The sequence below is a fragment of the Phacochoerus africanus genome, chromosome 10 (assembly GCF_016906955.1).
Source record: "Phacochoerus africanus isolate WHEZ1 chromosome 10, ROS_Pafr_v1, whole genome shotgun sequence".
In the NCBI taxonomy this organism is placed as follows: Eukaryota; Metazoa; Chordata; class Mammalia; order Artiodactyla; family Suidae; genus Phacochoerus; species Phacochoerus africanus.
In genome coordinates, this window is record NC_062553.1 from 135671799 (window position 1) to 135694747 (window position 22949).

Here is a 22949-nt window from a genome sequence, read left to right on the forward strand (position 1 = left end):
CCCAGGCGGAGGTGAGGGAGCATCTGGGGCCCACAGGCCAAGTGATGACAGAGAAAAGGCAAGAGGAGTTAGGAAAGACCTTCTAGAGGGGGTGTTCGGACAGAGAGGTTTTTTAAGCTGTAATAGCTGCACTTAATATGCAAACATAATTTTTTTTTCCTCTGTGCCCTTTCTGCCTCTGCTTATTATTATCTGCAGAACTACCAGGAAACGAGAAGGGGGGAGAAATCTAAGATCTAAACACGTGCAATTTTGTACTGAAAGTTGGGTCCAAATTGTCTTGGAAGGAGGAAGATTAATAGGCCGCCCAAGGTCCTTCTCTCTTAATTGTCCCCAGCCTCTGGCGCGTCTCTCCACCTCCCTTATTAAGGAGCCAGGGAGCCTGGCCCACGAGTAGAAGAAACATTTACTTTGAGGAGATTCCCTCAGGTCTTCTGACTCTTGTTGCTCTTGAAAAAACAAAACTCTTAGCCTCAACTGTCTTCTTTCAGGCCCCACCTAATCTTAGAAAAACGGTCATAGCTTCCGGTGGTTATTTTTTAAATTATCCCTAGAGCATTCTTTGTCATACTGATTTCAGTGTACTGAGTGCCTGCTCTGCCTCGGACGGGCTCTCTGTGCGGATAATTCGTATCTCACACCTTCACACGTGGGGATCTGAATCTCTGAGAGGCTGACTTGGTAGCATTTTGAAAATGGCAGAGGTAATACAGCGGAAATTGGCAGAACGTTGTAAATCAACTATAATTAAACAGTTTTTTAAAACAAGAACATGACCAAGCTGGAATTTTGACAGATTCTGCCCTAATCCAAGGCCTATGCTCTTGCCACTAAACCCTGTTGAGATGATATTCACGGAAACTATGGTCTCTCTTTTTCTTCCACGTCATCCTACTGCCTGCTTACTTTGCTGGTACGTTTTCTATTCATGGCTGTTCTGACTTACTCAGGATAAGAAATTATGCTTCCCTGGGAGCCAGAGTTGTCTCCTGCTTAATACCTTTTTGTGGCTTATCCCGGGGGAGAGCGACAGCTGCCATCCCCCAGGCCGTGCCTGCCTCCCTAATCTCGTGGGGCGTCCCGCCTTGTCCCTCACTCCGTGGTCAGGCCCTTCCCCTCACCCCTGAGGCTGCTTCCTGGCATCGTGCCTTTCTTTGCGGCTGCTTTTGCCCTGGCCTGGGTCTTTGCTACTCCAAGCGTGGTGTCCCAACCAGCAGCATCAGTTACCACCTGGGAGCCTGTTAGAAATGCAAGCGTCCAGCCCCATCCCCAGACCACTGGTGACTCCGATCCACAGTGACCGTTTGAGAAGCACTGACTTAGGATGTTCTGGCGGTGTTTTCCACTTAGACCACCCGCACGCCTTCAAGACCTTCCTCCGGAGAGCTGAGGGCAGCAGTTCGTGGTCCCTCTGAGTGGGAGCTCCTCAACCATATGAGTTTGTTTTGTTTTGTTTTGTTTGTCTTTTTGCCGTTTCTAGGGCCGCTCCCATGGCGCATGGAGGGTCCCAGGCTAGGGGTCAAATCGGAGCTATAGGTGCCAGCCTATACCAGAGCCACAGCAACGTGGGATCTGGGCCGCATCTGCGACTCACACCACAGCTCACGGCAACACCGGATCCTTAACCCACTGAGCAAGGCCAGGGATCGAACCTGCAACCTCGTGATTCCTAGTCGGATTCGTTAACCACTGAGCCACATTGGGAACTCCAAGCATCTGAGTTTTATGTACAGCATAGAAGTGCTTGCCTTTTCGGGGGCGGAGGATTCCTGTAGGGTCCCCCCTTTTCCAACCGCACGTCTGTGTGAGGCAGAATTTCTTAAGAGACATCAACAAAAAAAACCCGTAGATCGCCGCAGCCTGACTGCCCAAGCCGGTGTGTCAGTCCAGCTGCCTCGAGTCAGCCAGACATTAAAGAGATTTGCAGTTATGTAAAATGAGGCCATTCGTTGCACTAAAACTTTTTTTCTGGAAAATAGTTATTTTTCATCAAAATATTTTATGTTGGCGTGTAATTGGCTCATTATTTTAATAAATTGATTGATTCAATGTTTATTTTATGACGTTAACAAATATCTTTATACATTTTATGCGTAATATCTTATATGTCACAGGTAATTTTACATCATGGACTTATGTTAACACATAATATTTACTGAATTAAGAAGCCATTCCTCCAGGGGGCTTTTTAATTTTATTTTCTTTGGTGGGGGGGCTATACCCGTGGCATACGGAGGTTCCCAGGCAAGGGGTCCAATCTGAGCACAGTAGCACATCTGCGACCTACACCACAGCTCACAGCAACACCGGATCCTTAACCCTCTGAGCAGAGCCAGGGATCAAACCCATGTCCTCATGGATACTAGTTGGGTTCATTACTGCTGAGCCACAAAGGGAACTCCCCACATTTCTCGGTTTTAATTTCCCTTCTAGTGAATGTTGCTAGATATAACCCATTTTTTTTAATTTTTAATTTTTATTTTATTTTTTTTATTACTCAAATGAATTTATCACATCTGTAGTTGTATAATGATCATAAAAATCTGATTTCACAGGATTTCCATCCCACAGCCCAGGCACATCCCCCCACCCCAAAACTGTCTCCTCCAGAGACCGTAAGTTTTTCAATGTCTGTGAGTCAGCATCTGTTCTTCAAAGAAGTTCCGTCTGTCCTTTTTTCAGATTCCACATGTCAGTGAAAGCATTGGAGGTTGGTATCTCATTGTATGACTGACTTCACTTAGCATGATAGTTTCTAGGTCCATCCATGTTGCTAAGAATGCTGGTATTTCGTTCCTTTTAATGGCTGAGTAATATTCCATTGTGTATATGTACCACATCTTCTTGAGCCACTCCTCTGTCGATGGACATTTAGGTTGTTTCCATATCTTGGCTATTGCAAAGAGTGCTGCAGTGAACATCGGAGGACATGTGTCTTTTCGAGTCGTGGTTTTCTCTGGATAGATGCCCAGGAGTGGGATTGCTGGATCCAGTGGTCGTTCTATGTTTAGTTTTCTGAGGCATCTCCATACTGCTTTCCACAGTGGTTGCACCCATTTGCAATCCCACCAACAGTGTGATAGGGTTCCTTTTTCTCCACACCCTCTCCAGCACTTCCTGTTTGCAGACTTTTGGATGCTGGCCATTCTGGCAGGTGTAAGGTGGACCCTCAGAATGTCTCTAACAGTGAGTGATGTTGAACATCTTTTCATGTGTTTTTTGGTGATATAACCCATTTAGACAAAAGTTCTTCGGAGGTCTCAGTGATAGTTTACAAATGTTCTAGGGCACTGAGGGCAGAGCTTAGTTGCGTCGTCCTAGAGCGAGTTAAGTTTCCGCCTCGGCAAGTCCACAGACTCGTGGGCTTATTTCCCTTTTACGCTCATCCTTTTCTAGTAAGCTGACCCACTCGGACAGCTCTCTCATTCTACCGTAAGCTCCTTGAGGCCTGTGTCTGTGTCCTGTTTATCTGCCTCCTGAGACCAAGGAAACACCTCACATCCTCCCAAAGTACTTTTGGAACTGAGACGTGGGTTTACTCTCCGGTTTACGGGGAGCCCTGGACAACCTACAGCTGAGAGGCAGCTTCGGGGACGATGGTTTGGACAGGATGCGCGAACCCTCAGCTGCTGAAGGAAGTGGTACCTGGACACCACCTGCAGCACTGCGGGCACGTTGCTCCCTCAAAGCATGTTTCAGCGGCCTGGAGCCCCCCTCCCGAGGGAGGTAGGGAAGTCCCACGAGCAGCATCGCACCGACAGGCATCTTCTCCTGTGCCTTTGACCCTCAAAGGTCCAGGGAGAGGACTACGAAAACATAGATGGTGCAGCAAGAGACCCGTTTGGCTGTGTCCGCTGGCAACTGGCTTTGGCCAACGCCAGGGTGAGGGGAGGAGGAAGGCGATGGGTCTGCCCCCAACAGAATCTGGCATGGGACCACTGCAATTAGGGACAAAAACAGCCATGGCTGTGGCAATGCCAGATCCTTAACCTGCTGAGCCACCAGGGAACTTGTAAGCTTAATAAAGACCTGCCTCCTGCCCTCCTGCCCAACAGGCGCCTGGCGTGGAAGGATCGATGCACAAGTATGACCTTGTCAGCATCCAGCATGGTAATTCTGTCAGTGTCTGGGTGCAGAATGGAGCGAAGCCTCCTCCACTCTGAGGAACAGATCCTGCTGGGAGGTACCTGTGTGCTATTTCCAGCCAATCCACATATTCCGACCGCTTATTTTACCAGTGAAAATCCATTCCCCTTATCCCAATTATAAACTTTTTAGGGCTGGTGGGACGTGAAAATAACTGAAGCCTGTCGCAGACCTCTGGTTTATGACTATTAGAGTTTGTCATATGCTCACGGGGCGTGTCTGAGGTTTAGATTCCCGATAAGGACACTTCAGATGTTAATGGACTCCCCTGTGGGGAGAATGAAACTCACACACACACACACACACACACACACACACACACACACACACGTGCTCCATCTCACGCTGCTGATGCTGAAGTATCTTCACATCACAGGCCGCATAACAGTATCGTTACATTCAAGTGCACACAGTGTAGTGAGAACTAAATATAGCAGAGTCTCTCTCATCTGACACTCAGCCAGCCCATCACTTCATTTAACTGGAATAAAGCCAAGACCTCTTGAACGCATGAAGAAAACCCTCCCAGCAAGTGCTCGGTGCCAGACTCACCATGTTTCGTGGAATTCCCTCACCTCCGAAGCACGTGTTCCCCCCTCCACCTCCATAGAAAGACGTCTCGGAAAAGATGCCATACTCCTCATCATTCTGCATCTTGGTCTCAGTTCAAGGGCCCCCTTCGGCCCCCACCGAGAGCCTGTGTGCTCTTCGTCTGCACACGATTGAGCAAGCTCAGCTCTCTGGTTTTCAAACCCTTCACCGATGGAGAGAAGCAAGTTAGAAGGAGGCCCAGAAGCTCTGCAGGCAGAGACACTGACGAAGAGAAGGGGCAGCTTCTCGGTGTACCTGAAGGTCAAGGAGGGTCAGCAAGACGTATGTATTTATTTGTTTATTTTTGTCTTTTTAGGGCCACAAGCTTGGCATGTGGAGGTTCCCAGGCTAGGGCTCGAATTGGGGCCCTACACAAAGCCACAGCAATGCGGGATCTGAGCCACATCTGCAACCTACACCACAGCTCATGGCAACGCCAGATCCTTAACCCACTGAGTGAGGCCAGGGATAGAACCTGCGTCCTCATGGATGCTAGTCAGATTTGCTTCCGCTGAGCCACGGTGGGCACTCTGATCAGCAAGATTTAATAACATGACAACTCAGTTCTTATAATGACTGAGTCATGTGATGAGACCGAGAGCCCTTCGTACCTCGGCAGACGCTGTGGGCAAAACAAAGTCTGGGAGTCCTCGCTGTGGTGCAGCAGGTTAAGAATCCGACTGCAGTAGCTTGGGTCGCCGCCAAGGCCCAGGTTCCATCCCCCGCTGGCACAGTGGGTTGAAGGATCTGGAGTTGCTGCTACTGCAGCTTGGCTTTAGTCCCCAGCGCAGGAAGTTCCATATGCTGCAGGTGCGGCCATAAAACAAAACTACGCAACTGGGTTTAAAGCTCATTCTCTTTGTGGCAAAGAATCATTCAGTGCACGGCAGACTGTCCGGACCTCCTCTGTCCTGGGCCTTTTGGCCACTGGCTCTCTGCACCCCAACTGGTTTGGGGTAGATGCATCCTGACAGTGCCCCCTCATGCCTGCGCTGTGTGTGCCTTCTGCCTTGGGGGCATCTCTCTTGCTGCTGGAGCGTGTGACACCTCTCAGCACCCATGTGCTGAGGCTCACATGTGCTGGTGCTGGTGCTGGTGCTGGTGGGATGCAGGCAGTGCAGGGGCAGCGGGCGGGCGCACTCTTCCCCCGCCTCCTCCCGGACAGATGCTCCGAGGCTCCTTCGCCCCGATGGCCTCTTGGAAGATGGCCTGGCCACGCTGAGGTGTCAGGCAGCAGTCAGTGCAACATCTCGCTCTCTTGCGGCTCCCCTCCTTCCCTGCCTCCCACATGCCTCTTCCCTGGGGCTGAACCCCCTTTGTAAAATCATAGCGTATAAGCTTCTGCCTTAAGCCCTCTCTGCCTTTTGAGAAATGCAGGCTAAGTCACTCATCTCCATCAAGGAAGGGCAAGTTATTTCCATAAGCTCTGATTAAGAAGGAACAAAAAGGGGAGTTCCGGTCGCAGTGCAGTGGAAACGAATCCGACTAGGAACCATGAGGTTGTGGGCTTGATCTCTGGCCTCGCACAGTGGGTAAAGGATCCCGAGTTGCCGTGAGCTGTGATGTAGGTTGCAGACTCGGCTGGGATCTGACGTTGCTGTGGCTGTGGTGTAGGCCAGCAGCTGTAGCTCCAATTCCACCCCTAGCCTGGGAACCTCCGTGTGCTGCGAGTGTGGTCCTAAAAAGACAAAGAATAAATAAATAAAGAAGGAGCAAAAAGGGGAGTTCCTGTTGTGGCCCAGCAGAAACAAATCTGACTGGCATCCATGAGGATGCAGGAGCGAGCCCTGGCCCCCGATCAGTGGGTCACGGATCCAGCGTGGCTGTGAGCTGTGGTGTAGGTTGCAGACACGGCTCGGATCTGGCGTTGCTGTGGCTGTGGTGCAGGCCAGAGGCTACAGCTCCGATTCGACCCCTAGCCTGGGAACCTGCATATGCCAAAAAAAAAAAAAAGAAAGAAAAGAAACAAAAATAGGTGATGATTTCCACATGCTCTTTATATGTGTATTTATTTGGCACACAGACTTTCCAGTTTTTGATGAGGTATAATTGACACGTGGTATCAGTGGCCGGCGTGCAACGGACTGTGTCCACGTTTGTGAGTGTTGCAAAATGATCACCGCCGTGAGGCCAGTTACCCCACGTCACCCGCCAGTCACACTCTTCCTTCTGGTGACCAGCACTTTCCAGGTCCATTCTCCCAGGTCCTTTCAATGTGCAACACAGAGTCACTAACTCTGGTCACCAGGCGGGACATGACGGCCCTGTGACTTTCATTTTATCACCAATAATCTGTGCCTTTGCCCCTTTCGTGCGGAACTTTCAGTTTTGATTCAGGGAAATGTGTCCCTCTTTTCCTTTCCCACAATTGAAAAGAAAGTCGGGGTCCTTGGACATGTGGACCCTCCGCTGGCAGGAGGCCTCCGCTGTCGAAAGTGGTTGTCGCCTGAGTCTTCACGGCCCGGGTGTGCTGAGGGATTTGACGAACGTGCTAAGAGCACGGTGGAGAGGAGGCTTGTCAGGGTCTGGAGGCCCTCAGTCCGGAGCTGGGATGTAGGGGCCTGGGGCGCTTGGCGAGGACCGGATGGCGCCGTCGAAGTTAGGAAAGGGACCCGGGGCTGGAGAGCAGGTGTTGTCCCCCAGCGCTGTGCCTCTTACGTGCGCAACGCAGAGACGGGTGCATCCGCCTGCTCGTGTTTGCCCTGAACGAGGAGAACGGGCAGGCTCCCTGGTCGCTTCGGCCGCAGCCGTCGATGCGGATCCTGCACGTGGCCAAATGCGCTCCCAGGCACCTTTCCCGCACAGAGACTGGTGCTGGTGAGGCGCTTATCAGTGGCAGAGCTGGGGGATTAAACCTTCTCCCTTGGGTGGGGGTAGAGGGTTGTATTCCGTCCGTTGGTGGCTGTCCTTTCAGCCCAAGACCCCCATGCCAGTCCGTGCTCGTGCGTGTGTGCGCACACCCGTACCGCTGCCAACCATCACTGTAATTCTTTTACAGATGTTACTGCTAAGAAAAGTAGGGAGAACAATCTTGCCTTAAAAAGAACCACGCTTTTAATTGAATTAAAATTTGCTTTACTTCAATCTTAGGACAGATCCTAAAGGACACAAAGAAAAACGAGGTTGAACACGAGCATCCTTGAAGAAAATGGTAGTTCTCTGACTAGTATATTGGGCTTTCGTTCCTTTGGAAACTAAATATCTCTTTGAGAATGTGGTGGAAGCTATGGACTTTGAGCCCCAGAAGAAAAGGGGAATACACACAAGAGCTTGCATGCGATTTCACGGGTCCCACATTAGAGGAGGGGTTTTGTTTTCTCCCAATCGGTTTATCGGAGAGCGCGGCGGGAGTGGGGGGGGGTGCCATTTTCAGGGTGAGAGAAAGTGGATCCGCAACGACACCGTATACAAAATTATTCTGTAAATGGTGTTAATTGTTCCCGTTAGCCCCCTAGTCTGTGTGCCATCAGGAGCCAGTCTGCTGTTGCTATAACTCACTGAGAATGATTGATAACTATCAGGGAGGGAGGGAGAAACTTCGGAGCGAGGAAGGACAGAGACGACGAATCCTGGAGACCCAGACTGATCCAGCCTAATCGACTTCCGTTTCTAGAGAAGACTGGAGAACTCTAAATAGCAAATGATGGCGAGGTGAACTGATCTCGTTGCTTCTGCCAAAGATGGATGGGCATCCTTGTCACTTCCTTCTAGCGTACGTCAACAGTCCAGCTGCTTACTGGGCACCTGCTGTGCGGACCAGCATTTTGTGTCCCAGGAACTAGGAATGATGTAAATTAGATCAAGACAAGTCCTGCCCTCAGAGAACTTGCCCCATGCGTATTGTGATGGAATTGAAGCTTGGGAAAAGAAAAATCCTTTTAATCTTCCTTACTCGGTCTTAGCAATCAATATTCCTGAGCCTTTTTCTATAAGCACTTCGTCGTTAATGAGGTAAGAATAATGCTCTCTTGTGCTGAAATTCTGAAATGATTGTTTCTCTCCGGAACCCCTGCTTAGTGAATTAATGCCAGCTGTTTGTACAAAGACAGATTGAATTCAAGCAGATGGATGCAACTAACCTCCATACGCAGGCCTCCAAAACAAACAAAGCTGAAGTCGGAGAGGAAAAATACATCTTTTACCCACGAACTGCAAGTTTCCAAAGGAGATGCTTTCATGGAGCAGCCGTTAGACATCTCTGAGTCCCCTGTGGAGGGAATTATTCAGAAGATGAGAATTACGCATCTTGTGAGTCTAATTAAAGATTTTCTTCTACGGGAATGCTAACCATGCAGCAGCGCAGGAAAAGCGAGGTCAAGACTAATTGAGGGTCAAAGACAAATCTGAAGTGATTAAGACTTTGAGAAAATACTTCAAATGCAGTGTCGCCAAAAGACACTGAAGCACCTGAAAGGCAGGCTCATGGGCACCTCGGCGAAGCCTGTTTTCAGCTTAAACGACTCAGAGTCTGGAAGATTTTCTGAAAAACGCAAAGAGCTGCCCCATCGGTGGGGCTTCCATCTTCAGATCTGCATCCAAACACATATTCCACCTCCTTGAGGGTGACAACAGAGGGGGCGGAGGAGGAGGGAGAGAATGTCCCATGCCTTTATAAGCTGCCAGGGTGCATCATCTGTCCTCTAAGTCAGTGTTTATATAAGCAGCCACAGGATTTTGCCTGGTCCCCTACAAGATGCAAAAGCTGTAGGGAAGATGAATTTCTGGCTCAGCTGTAAGTGAAATCGCAAAACCAAACGTGTTTAATCAAGATACCAGTGACAGCCAGCTCATCATCACGCTACGTGTGTGAGCTGTAATTTCTCTCTCACCCCTTGGGTTTGCTTCTTTTCACATTCCTCGGGCTGGCCCCGCTGGAAGTCCGCAGGTCACTGGCCTTCCTTCACACTCGGATAGATTTCACTCTCAAGATCTCGCACGCCAGCAGCTCTGCTCTGCTGGGCGTAGGGTAAGCCGAGCATCGGGACTGGCCTGCAGACAGAGAATAGCAATGTCTTTTTCATCTACAGCAAAATGAGAGTTTTCAGGTGCTTCTCACCCCCAGATTTGAAAAGAAAAGTCCATGAAATCCCAAATCTTGTCTTCTCCATAGAACAAACTTTTGGGCTTAATGTTTCATTTCCCCTGGTCGTGACCTGTTTCTTGGGATAAGGATGTTCTTCAAAGCAGTGAAAGGTTAGGGACCACGTTGATACCCGTGTCCTTTAAGCAGAGCTTACGTGGATGGGGACACTGTCATGATGGCATTTGACTGTGAAAATGCACTTTTCGAGCTGAGTACTGACAGCTGTCTTCCCACTGTGGTGTAGGTGTCATGAGGAATTGTGAGGGGGCAGAATCGGAAGCTTTCCAATATCCGCTGTGCTTTTTTTTTTTTTTTTTTTGGCTGCAGCGGCACCATGTGCAAGTTCCCAGGCCAGGGATCGAACCTGTGCCACAGCAGCAATAACACCACATCCTTAATTGCTGGGCTACCACGGAAGTCTTGTGGGTCTGCTCTTATAAGCTGCCACCCTAAAGCTCTAGGAAACGGCGCCCGAGTTACCTATATGGTGAGTTGAGCGCTTTGGCCTTTGCGCTTTGGGCTTAAGCCTGTGGGTCTTTGCTTTCAAATCTGGAGAGGCGGGCCACCCTTCCTCGGGTGACCCTTAGGTTCCTACCCCTGCTCGCTCGTCCTTACCCTTTGTTTCTGCTTCTCCTGTCTCCGGTCTTTCCCTATCGGATAACTCCTGAGTGTTCACAGCAAGACACATGAGAAGCCACTCACGTCCAAACCTGTTAGACAGGCTGTGGTCTTCAATATTGCTGAAAACTTGCCATATTTGGAACCTCAAAGAACGACCTGATTTTTGAAGCTCACGCTCAGACATCATTCATTTAAACTGGAGGCAGAAAACCTCACGATGGAACCTGGTGGAAGCTGGGGGTGGGACCCCATGAGCACGAATGTCTTTCATTGAGTCGTTGGCTTTATAGACTGAATCCTGTGTTGGCAGCAGTCCAAGAGATAGGCATCTAATGAGGAGCCCAAAAGCAGCCTGAACGTTCATTGTGCGGTTTGTGTTGTTTCCTGGAAACCCGGGCATCTTCTCTCTCATCCTGTGCACCCTACTGAAGTCACTGTAGTGTGTTTATTTTCCGGAGATGCTGAGAACTCATCGTTGACTAACCAGGGTATCATTCATTCAGTCGTTCCACGAATATTTAGGCTTGCCTGCTCCATGAGGGTGTCCGCGCACGAGTCTGGAGAGGCTGGCTCTCAGCTGCAGACCCGGCGGTGTGTGCCTGTGGCCAGGAAGCTGCCTCTGAGACGGAGATTACGTTGTAGAAAGTTTGCTGGAGAGAGTCGTCGGGGGTCAGCACGACGACTGTGGAAGAAGAGATGAGACAGAAACACAATTGAGTCAAGGAAGAAGCTGGGCCTTCCTTGTTCTCTGTGGAGGCTTCGGCCAACCCTCCTGGGGTCTCCCAGGTAGTGCTGGGTCTTCGGAGTCCTGGCGAATTGGTTGGTGGGACTCAGCCTGGGTCATGGACCACAGCTCCTGTAGGTCAGTCACTGGACGGGGTGTGGGGTGGGGCCACGACCTAGGGCAAGGTGCTTCTCCATCCAGCAGAGGCAGCACTGCCATGGACCGGGAGATTAAGTCCCCCGAGACAAAGAGGAGACCAGGATGCCACACCACGGTGTCCACTGGGGTGTCCTAGAGGGCTTTCAGCCACTCCACAGGAGATGTTGGCACTCCTGCCTGGCGTGTCCCAGAGTCAGAGCTCAGGGGTAAAGCCGCGCTAGGACTGGTTCGTTTGGTGGCTCACCGGCATATTCAAAAACCTTTCCATCTTTCTGCTCTGTCAACCTCGGGGGCTCCCCTTCGTTTCTTTGCTTTCTTTCTTTTTTTTTTGTATTTTCTTGGACCACACCCACGGCATATGGAGGTTCCCAGGCTAGGGATCAAATCGGATCTGTAGCTGCTGGCCTACACCACAGCCACAGCAACGCCGGATCCTTAACCCACTGAGCAAGGCCAGGGATTGAACCCGCTACTTCATGGTTCCTAGTCGGATCGTTAACCACTGCGCCACGACGGGAACGCCTCCCCTTTGTTTCTGAGCCTTCTTCCTGTCACAGTCTCAAGGTGGTCGGAGCAGGTCCAGGTGTCACTGGGAAAAAAGAGAAGCCATCTCTGCCTCTGAGTTCTTTCTGTTATTGAGGGAAGTATCTTGAATCTCTTTTTTATTGCAGTAAAATATCCGTGACATCATATTTACCATTTAACCACTCGTAAGGGTACCGTCCTGTGGCACGAAGCGTATGCACAGTGGCTGCATAACTATCGCCACCACCTCTACCCAAAACCTCTTCATCATATTCGCAGAAACACTCCAGACCCATTAGGCAGTAACTTCTCTTTTCCTTTCCCTCGCCCCTAGTTCCCAGTGATGTGTCTATTCTACTGTCTCTCTCTGCAAACTTGCCTGTCTGCCTTCCTCATCGAAGTGGAACCATGGCATTTGTCCTTCTGCGTCTGGTGGGTTTCCCCAAGCATGTTCTCAGGTTCCATCCATGTTGTCGCATGCGTCAAAATTCCATGCTTTTTCTGGCTGGATAATAACCCATAGTATGAATGACAACATCTTGTTCGTCCCTTCATTTATTGGTGGACTCCTGGGTGGTTCCCCCCCTTCGGCTCTCGTGAATGATATTTCCGTGAACAGACACCTATTCAAGCTCCTGTTTCCGGCTGTCTGAATATATACCTAGGAATGGAACTGCTGGCTCATGTGGAAATCTGATGTTTATCCTTTGGAGAAACTGTTTCGACAGCAGCTGTCCCACTTTACACTCCCACCGGTGATGCACGAGGGTTCCGAATTCTCTCGTCTTCACTAACGCGTGTTATTACCTTCCAGAATGTTATAGCCGCCCTTCCCTCATGTCCTACTGGCCGCTATGGGCCCGTATTCCCAGATTGATTGCTGGCAAAGTGAATGAGATCGATATTTCCTGCCTCAGACGAATCAGGACCCACGTCCCTGAAGGACATGGCTGCAGGGGGATGGGTGGATCTCTGAACAACATCAGGGCATTTCGGCAAGAAAGGAAGGATTGAGGTGGATGCTAGGGAGGCATCATCAATGTTTGCAGTGAAGAGGCTTCAAAAACATCAGGGCCCAGATCACGAATTCTGATTGAGTCGGATTCCGTTGGTGTGTAGTGGGCTCCCAACATCAGTTATTTTTAAATGTTCACCCAACTGATTCTATTGTGCAGTTAGGGTGGAGGCCACAACACAGCCGGTCCGACTGCCCGCCAGGTCGGCCGTGTGACTGAGAGTTGCAAAGAAAACATGCTACAAAATCACTTGCTGGAGCACCTTGCCTGGTCCTAGGGGACCACAGAGATCCCCCAGAAGGAAGAACACTTCAACTGATACTTGAAAAAGTCAAGTCAGCCGGGCATCGTGTGTCCTGGATTCGGGGGACGGGGAGAATGTGGGGCCCAAGGAATGGGAAGAAGTCGAGTCCAGCTAGAGTGTCTACTTCTGACCTTGAGAAGACAGTGTTTTTACTCAAATATGTTCCGCTTGTGGGGCGATTGGCTAGGTTACACACTCTGCCCTGGTTTAGCTTCCCCCGGGACCTGCTCTTGGTAGGCTGAGCAAGAGGCGGGTTCTACTTAGAGCGAGCAGGTGGTTGGGTTTAAGAACTGAGGGTGGTGGAGTTCCCGTCGTGGCACAGTGGTTAACGAATCCGACTAGGAACCATGAGGTTGCGGGTTCGGTCCCTGCCCTTGCTCAGTGGGTTAAGGATCTGGCGTTGCTGTGAGCTGTGGTGTAGGTCGCAGACGCGGCTCGGATCCCGCGTTGCTGTGGCTCTGGCGTAGGCCGGTGGCTACAGCTCCGATTGGACCCCTAGCCAGGGAACCTCCATATGCCGCGGGAGTGGCCCAAAGAAATAGCAAAAAGACAAAAAAAAAAAAAAAAGAACTGAGGGTGGAGCCTGCCCGTGCTCTGTACAACCAGCGTGGTCTTGGAGAAGCTCCCCGACTTCTCTGGACCCCGGTGAATGTCCCCTAAAGCTGAGGTTGTGAAGGGTACCTCACAGAGCAATCTTGGAACGCAGATGAGAAAACGCATGTGTGTGAGTGGGGGGCATTCCTGTGCATCCCAAGTGTCCGTTCCCATCAAAACCTCTCTCTGGAGCACCCCTGAACCCCAGACCTGTCTGTTGAGCTGCCTGATAGTCATCGCCCCTTGAACGTGTAAGACACGTCCCACCCGACCTAAGACTGAGCTCCTCTCGTGCTGCTCGAGGCCCGCCCCCGCCCCTCCCCGTATCAGCTACTGGCGCCTCCATCCTTGGCGCCCTCCTCGCCTCGTCTCTCCCACACCCGTCTATTAACACATCCTGTCGCTCTGCTTTGAAATACACCTGGCATGTGACCGGACCTCAGCCCCACCACACCCTCTTTTGCCTCCAGTTGCCTCCTCGTCCTGCGCCCCCCACCCCCCGCAGGGGCCCCCCTTCTCAACACAGCACGCAGAGGCATCCTCCGCATCCTCTTACGATACCACGTCCTCTCCCGGGAACCTGCCGCGGGTCCCTCTCCTGGGAGGGAGGGTTGACGCCCCCACGACGAGCGGCAGGACCGTCGGTGACGTGAGCCCCCTCGAGTCTCTCAGCCCCAGCGTTCTCCCCTTTCCTCATCCTCATCCGCTGCAGCCCCAACGCTCCCTCTGCTCTGACATGCCAGGAACATTCCTGCCCCAGGGCCTTTGTTCTTGTGGTTTCCTGTCCCTGGACTCCTCCGGCCGGTGTAGCCACAAGGCTAACTTCTCGCATCAAGTCTTTACTCAAAAGCTGTAGAGTCAGGAGGTCCTTCCCCAGACACCCTACTTAAAATGTCAGCCCCAGGAGGCCCTGTCGAGGCGCAGCAGAAACGAATCCGAGGAGAATCTATGAGGTCGCGGGTTCGATCCCTGGCCTTGCTCTGCGGGTGGGGGATCTGGGGTTGCCGTGAGCTGTGGTGTAGGTCGCAGACGCGGCTCGGGCCTGCCGTGGCTGTGACTGTGGTGTAGACTGACAGTTGTAGCTCTACTCGACCCCTAGTCTGGGAACTTCCATATGCTGCAAGGTGCGGCCCTAAAAAGAAAAACAAATCAAAAACAAAAAGAAGGCAGATTCCACAGAGTCGGGGCAGAGCAGAGAGTCAGAGCAAGGGCCTGGCCTCTCGGTGGGGAACCGTGGGCCCTGTGACCACAGGGTCCTCACTGCCAGAGTGTGTCCCTCTGTCTCCTCGTCTGCAGCGAGGGGTAAGTGACCGAAGGTCCCCGCACGCGCAGCCCGGCATCCAGCGCAGGGCAAGGCCTCCGTGGGTGTCTCTGGCTCCTCTCCAGGAGCCAAATGAGTGGCCCAGACAATGTCTCAGAACAGGACTGGGAGAGGCTCTTTTTGGAGGTCGTGGATTAGAACCCAGAGAGGGGAGGAAGAGGAGGGGCCGTTACATTGCAGACCCCCCCACCCCACCCAGCCCCAGGTGGGCAACGTTTGGCGGCATCCTTTCTGGCTCAGAGGTGCACACAGGAGCAGCTGCAGCAGAGCCCCCGCCTCCTCACACGAGCCCCTCCAGTTCCCAGGGCCCCTGGCCAGGGCCGTTCACCCAGCTAACTCTTCAGCGGATGCTCCCACCCCCAGCTCTCCTCCCTGGGGCTGCCCTTGCCTACACGGAACTGCCCTGTCCAGGGCTCACCCCACCCAGGGGCCACCCTGAGGCCAGTGGCTGGATGATGCGGGAATACCTTTCAATTTGGGACAACTCGAAAGCGTCATCCCGCCCCCCAGGTGTGCTGGAACCCCCTGTGCATGAGCTTCTGCCTTAGCCCGCCCTGCCCTCCTCTCTCCCTTCCTTATAAGCATCTCTCAAGAGCGCCTGTGGGGAGCCCAGTCTTAGACCCCCAGTCCCTTCACTGTCTGTGGTCTTCGCCCCTCCAACCACAGCCCACTCCTCTGCCCTCCCAGGCACCCTCTTTCCACTAAAATGCAGTCGTCTTGTATGCTAGCGCCTGGAAAATGGGTGCTGATGGGTTTAACATGTTGCCCAATAAAGACAATGACGATTACATGGGAACTGACCCTTAGGTGCAGCGCTGCTAGCCGGCTGCAAAACACACGCACGTACACGATTTTATTTGCAACACAGAATAGCGTGATCGTCTCTGAGGCGATTCTATCTGGATTTGAATCTTGCTCCTACTGCCTGTTCGTCTGCTCACCTTCCCTCAGCTCCGTAGCCTTCCCGTTGCTCAGTTTCCCCTCAGGACCTGGCGTGCAGAATGTTTGCATACACAGGTCCAAAAATCGGACTATTGATGGTTTCTTTTTTTCCTTTCCTTTTTTTTTTTTTTTTTTTTCCGCTGTACCCACAGCATGTGAAAGTTCCTGGGTCAGGGATACAACCCTTGCCACAGCAGTGACAACAGTGAGTCCTCCCCTGCTAGGCCATCAGGGAATGCCTGTTGATGGTTTCATATGTACGTATTACGACCGCACCTGCAGCATATGGAAGTTCCTGGGCCAGGGATTGAATCCGAGCTGCAGCTGCAAGCAGATCCTTGCCACAGCGGGAGCTCCTCGCATCCCTGGTTTCTTTTAAATGATGACTTTTTATAAGGCCGTGCCTGTTCCTACACTTACTGCTCATTTTTATGCTGGTTTGGAATGTAATTTCAGATGAACAGAGACTATAAAGGGAAGGGATTGTTTACCTTTTTACCAAGCTAGGTTAGTGCAAAATCTATCCTGAAGGTTATTCAAGAAACACGGTATTTCTAGAAATTCAAAACAAATGAACAAACAAAAAAATGGTTGTCCGTTGACTGGCGGATGATAGCTAGGAGCTGTCAAACGTCGGCTTGTGGGACAAATGTAACTCAAGGATGCATGGGTTTTCATGTACTGATTATTTTATGTTGAAACTCTGAAGTACGCCGCGGTCCCACCGCTTCCTGCAGCTTCTACCTGTCCTGACTCTCAAACGTGCGTTCCTCGCCCAGCCCTTATAGGTCTACGGGCTTTTGTGTGCCACACGACAGGGCACAAGAATTGCAGGAGTGGTCTCCCTTGTGCTTGCTGAGTCTGCCCTGCCAGCAGCAGCAGGTGCCAGTGACAGCGTGACATCCTGCCTTCCAGGTACTATAAGATCTCCGTGGTGCTCATGTGCTTCGTGGTCCCCACGCTGGTGCCCTGGGGCGTCTGGGGGGAGAGCCTGTGGAATTCCTACTTCCTGGCCTCCATCCTCCGCTACACCGTCTCACTCAACGTCACCTGGCTGGTCAACAGTGCCGCCCACATGTACGGAAACCGGCCCTACGACAGGCACATCAGCCCCCGGCAGAACCCGCTCGTCACCCTGGGCGCCATCGGTGAGTCGGGGGCGGGAGCGCACATCTTCTTGGCTGCTCGGTGCTTTGCCAGAGGCCGTGGGAGCGGAGGGGCTGTGGGAGCGTAGCGGACTGGAGGGAATGCGGCCTTGGGCCTCAGAAGCCGAGCTCTTGGCCTCGCCCTTCCTTGCTCCGATGGGCAGTTTTCTTGCCTGTGAATGGGAATGCCTGCTTCCCGGGGGGCGACGTGGATTAAGACATTAATGCAAACTGCTTGGGACAGTGCCTGACACATCGTAGGTGATGAACGATGAGCAGCTGTTTAGTGAGTTAGTTCATTTTTGGCTTCCCCAAGGCAGGTGGAGTTCCCGGGCCAGGGATCAGATCCGAGCCGCAGCCTCGACCTAACCCGCAGGGGCAGCAACGCCAGATCCTTAACCACCTGGGCTGGGCCAGGGATCGAACCTGTGTCCCTGCATTCCCAAGGCAGCACTGATCTCACTGTGCCACAGCGGGAACTCCAGTAGCTCTCTTTCCCGTGGAACTTTCCCTAAAGGAGGAGTGGCAGGCAGTGTCTCTCTCGAGCTACCCTGATGCTCTGGCCTCAGCTGCCCAGCCAGCCTCAGGTGCCTGTAAGAAAAATGGCCTCAGACGGAGGGATGGGGGGTCGGGGACCTTGACGTGTGTCTCGTGGTACCACCGGGTGGTTACGGGCCGGGCCTCTGGAGTCCGCCAGCTTTGGTTGAGTCTTGGTTCCTCCACTTACTCTCCCGGCAAGTTACCTGGCTCCTCCACTCCTTGCTTCTCATCTGTAAAGTGGGAATATTAGCAGCATTGACCTCTGCGGGGGGTCAACTGAAGGTTAGAGGAGTTTACGTGTAGCATGTGCAGCAGTGCTTACCAGGAAACAGCTTCATGGATATTGTTGTTCTGACTAGCTGTATTGTCTTAGGCACGTTACTAGCCCCTTTTAAAATTTTTAAATGAGGATAACGGGAGTTCCCCGGTGGCTCAGGGGGTTAAGGGTTAGGTGCTGTCACTACTGTGGCTCGGGTTCACTTCCTGGTCCGGGAACTTCTGCATGCGATGGGCGTGGCCAAAAAAAGAAAAAGAAAAATGGGGATATTCATAGCAGCTCGCTCAGGGGTGTGAGAATTGTAGGCATTGATGCCCCCTAAAGCACTCAGCACTGTGGCTGGCCCCGCGTCAGTGATAAATAAATGTCAGCTGTATCTTGATAGAAGCAGCGCAGGCTTCTGTTCAGCTGAGGCTTGAGCATAGGGATCAAACCCACGAAGGGAGGTTCCCACTGTTCAGTAGAAAAGGTCTCTGCATCGCTGTGCAGTGAGTTTCTGCCTCCACGCTGTTAAGGGTCCCCCATTTACCAAGACCCCTGTGATCTTGTGTGACAAAGGGCGGTATGCGGTGGAAGGAGCAGCACGTTTAGCCAGGGCATAACCAGACAAGCAGAGAGAAAGGGGTGAGCGCCCTGCTCCCCACTGCTTTCCCTCCTCTCGCTCTGCCTCTCCTCAAAGAACTGTCACTGCAGGGAGCTACATCCTGTGTGATTCAGAGCCCAGGCAAGAGTGGGGACCGTGTTCCCATCTTGCACGGGGATGGTGAGCCAGGAAGCCCCAGGAGTGTGGCCATGGCACGGCCTCCAGAGCTGGGCACCAGTTCTGAGGCTGCCCAGGCCAACACTGGACGCCCCGTCCGCCTTCGCGATGACGGTCCTTGGACTGACGCTTGTTACGCCCCCTGCCTGGTAGAGGGAGAAATACAGGGAGGGTTTTTAGAACAGTGCCTGTTCCTAAAGGAAGAGGACTAGAACCCTCGTCCGAGAGGGATGAGCGCGGAGGGACAGGGTAAAGAAGACCTAAATTGCAGAGAAAATGGCAGACCGCGGACGATCCGTCTGATGAGCTCGCTGTGGAGCAGAACCTTGCAGACACGGTCAGGAGAAGAGCTGTGTGGTGACCAGCAGCCATTTGAGCGGTAAAGGAGGAATCTGGTGGTTCCTCAAATGGTTAGAAGTAGTCACTCTACGACCCAGAAACACCACTCCCGGGTTTATGCCCAAGAAAAATGAAATGGGAAAACTTGCCTGTGAGTGTTCATAGCAACATTATCAGAACAGCTAAAAAGTGGAAATAACTCACATGGCCCTCACCTGATGAATGGGTCACCCCAACGTGTGTGTCCCTAGGACGGCATTTCCCTTCGGCGACAAAAGCCATGAAGTCCCCATACGTGCTGCCCCTTGAAAACATTATGCCAAGCGAAAGAGGCCCGTCCCAGAGGATGGCACACGATTTCATTTATGCGAAATGTTCAGACTGGCCCAACCCATAGGGATTGTATTAGTAAGGGTTCTCCAGAGAAACAGAAGCATGGTATATAACATATATACACACACATATGCATTCATATAATAGATACTAGGTATATATGCAAAGAAATGTATTCATAATATCACGCATAATAAATCTCTATGTATATTCAGAAACAGCAGGATATTTGTGTCTATATAAATGTAGATGTACTCCTGTGCATGTGTGTGGGGGGGGTGTACGGGGAGAGGGAGAGAGAGAGATTTGTTAAGAGGAACTGGGTGCTCATGCCATCAGGGAGACTGAGTCCAGCCCCTGGCTGTCCACAAGCAGGAGATCCAGGAAAGCCAGTCGGACAATGAAAGTCTGAGGCTGAGGCTGAGAACCAGGGGAGCGGATGAGCCAAATCCCCAGTCTGAAGGCAGGAAAAGATGAAGCAGACGTTCGATCAGTGAGTCAGGAAAACAGGGCTTTGGGGGCAGGGTGTGCGTGTCCCATTCCTCCTTCCTCCAGGATTTATTCTCTTCAGGCCCTGCAGGGACTGGCTGATGCCCCCTCTCACTGACGAGGGCCCTGCTTTCCTGAATCCCCCGCTTCCAAGGCTAATCTCATCCAGACACTCCCTCGCAGACACACACAGCAATGATGTTTAACCTAAGCAGCCCTTGGCCGGTCAAGTTAACACATCAAATTAGGCATCACAGAGAAAGAAAGTAGGGTTGGGGGGATGGGCGATGGTTGGGGTCAACAGCTCAGGAGAGTGGGCTTTCTTTTTAGGTAATGACAATGTTACAGAATTCATTGTGGTAATGCAAGCACAATGCTAAACGTACTAAAAGCTATTACATTGTATACATTTATGTATTTATTTATTATTTGCTCTAGAGGGAGCACCCACAGCATAAGGAGCTTCCCAGGGCAGGGGCCAAATCGGAGCTACAGCTGCCGGCCACAGCCACAGCCGTAGCCACGCCAGATCCTAGCCACCTCTGTGACCCCCACCACAGGCCACGGCAATGCCGGGGGGGCCCCCCACCTGGTGAGCAAGGCCAAGGATCAAAGCCACATCCTCATGGATACTAGTCGGATTCGCTTCCGCCTGCTCCACAATGGGAACTCCCTAAATTGTATGTTGTAAACGGGCGAGTCGTTATGGCGAATTCTATCTCAATAAAGCCTTTTACAAAAACAAATAAAAGAAGCCATGAGACACCGCCCCTGCTCCTAAAAACACCTTAGGGTTTCAGGTAGAACCCTTGGGAGGGGGAAGGTAAGGGAGGAGAAGCCGTTCACCGTGAAGGTATATTTACAGCTCAAGCTCCTTCACTCGCTCACTATCTGAACCACCTGAACCACCGTCTCCTCCAAGCTGTCCCAAGAAGTCCTCCTGGAATCACTCCCACCCCCAAAGGTTATCTTCCTTTATGAACATACATCAAAACGTCACTCTGTTATCCGCCGTTTGGCATTTAGCTTAAGAGGAGCAGCTCCGAAGTCATGGGAGCCTGTCTCCAATTCGCAGCGATGATTAATCCTGTGACTTTATGCTGGCAACGTCATTGTTACTTTTCCGTTCCTGTTGCGTTTGTCTAGCCCACTGAGCGAACGCTTGCTACGGGCAGACAGCAAGGAAGTCTTTTGCTTCCCCTGGAGCCTGACCCAGTGTCTTGCCATAAAGGAGTGGTTTTGGAGACTCTCTGCAGAGAGGTGCTGGTTGGGTTCTTTCAAGCCCGCTTTGTCTTCCAGGTGAAGGCTTCCACAACTACCATCACACCTTTCCCTTCGACTACTCTGCGAGTGAATTGGGCTTAAATTTCAACCCGACCACCTGGTTCATTGACTTCATGTGCTGGCTGGGGCTGGCCACTGACCGCAAACGGGCCACCAAGCTGATGATCGAGGCCCGGAAGGCCAGGACTGGAGACGGCAGTGCCTGACCCTGGAACCTGAAGACGCCTCCGTTCACGGCCTTTGTTAATTACACTTCGCTCGGTCCCTGGCTCCCGGGAGGCGGTACAGGGTGGGGAGGGAGTGGAATCTGTGTGGTTCGGGAATTTTGTGTTGGGCTCAAAATAATGTCAAGATACAACTATCAATGAGAAGCATTTTTTAAAAAGTCAGTGTAGCTCTGATTGGACGCTAGAGCGGGGACACGTGGTTTAATCCCTACAACGTGTCAGACATCATCCTGTTCATTAACCCTGACACGACGCAGGAGTGTCATATTCTTTCAGGGTGATTCAGGATAGCCCGTTCCCTTTTTCTACCCATTAACCCAGCATTATTTTTAAACACAGTATCTGAAGGAGCAGAGAGGCAGGGTAGAACCCAAAACAGAGGGTCTGAGTAGGCACTGTTTCTGTTTTGTAATTATCGTGCGTGCATTTTTATTGTTGTTTTTCAGTAAGAGAATCGACAGCTTAAAACGAAGTGAGAATACAGGCAATGGCTCTCTTATTTTCTTGACCTGTTTCCAGCTTGTTAATGCTCCATTGTCTTTGCTTCAAGAGATCTGTTCACTGCTCAGCTAGTTTCATATCCTGAGCTCTATGCCCAGCTGACCTTATAAATCAATGCCTGTTTTAGGTGTTTGATTTTCTTCTTTGCTATTGTTATTTTAAGGTGTATAACTCAGAGGTGCCAGACATCAAATTAAGCGCAAATTAAGCTCTCATTTAAATGTTTAGACATCTAATTTATATTCTAATTGATGCCAGCCAATGATGCATGTATTTTACCTACTCCTGCTGAATAAGCATATTAATTTTCCACACCAGGCCATCAGATCTTAATAACCGACAGTTATCTAGAACTCCATGTCTACAAATGTTTCACCTGCATGCGGCCTTCATTGATTTTGCAGCCAGACATAAAGTGATCATTATGTAGCTTCTGGATTAAAAAAAAAAAATTGTGTGTTCAGTTGCGTTGTAAAGAGCACGTCGTCTTAATGGGACAGTGTGCCCTTTGTGTTAGATGTTAGAGCAAAAGAAAGCCTTAGAGTTTTGACATTGGAGCACTTCGAAGACAGTGCTTCAAAGATAGGGAAGATGTAGGATTTCAATTTCAATTTACAATTTTTGAGAACGAGGTGACGCCAGTAGGAAATTGCCATAATAAAGTTCTTCACCCAGCAGGTGTTTCACGGTGTTATTTTTGCCATTAATCATGTGTAAATATGGGTGATTTACAATAAATGATTATGAATTCATTGGTGTTCTTGAGCAGATACTTAAATGTTGTTTATTTTTATTTTTTTATTTCTTGTCTTTTTAGGGCCGCTCCCGTGGCATATGGAGGTTCCCAGGCTAGAGGGCGAATTGCAGCTGTAGCCTCCGGCCTACACCAGAGCCACAGCAAGGCCAGATCCGGGCCACGTCTGTGACCTACACCATAGCTCCCGGCCATGCCAGATCCTTAACCCACTGAGCGAGGCCAGGGATCGAACCTCTGTCTTCATGGATGCCAGTCAGATTCATTTCCGCTG

At 51.2% G+C, this 22949-nt stretch overlaps 1 protein-coding gene across 1 annotated transcript in view; it reads left to right on the top strand.

The window, feature by feature from the left end:
• Positions 1 to 22673, top strand: part of SCD5 (stearoyl-CoA desaturase 5) — a 129083-nt gene extending 106410 nt beyond the window's left edge. The window contains exons 4-5 of the mRNA XM_047799011.1: positions 16942 to 17174; positions 21209 to 22673. Coding sequence (XP_047654967.1) covers positions 16942 to 17174; positions 21209 to 21399 — 424 coding nt within the window. The 3' untranslated portion in view covers positions 21400 to 22673. The remainder of the gene's footprint in view (positions 1 to 16941; positions 17175 to 21208) is intronic.
• Positions 22674 to 22949: the final 276 nt, after the last annotated feature.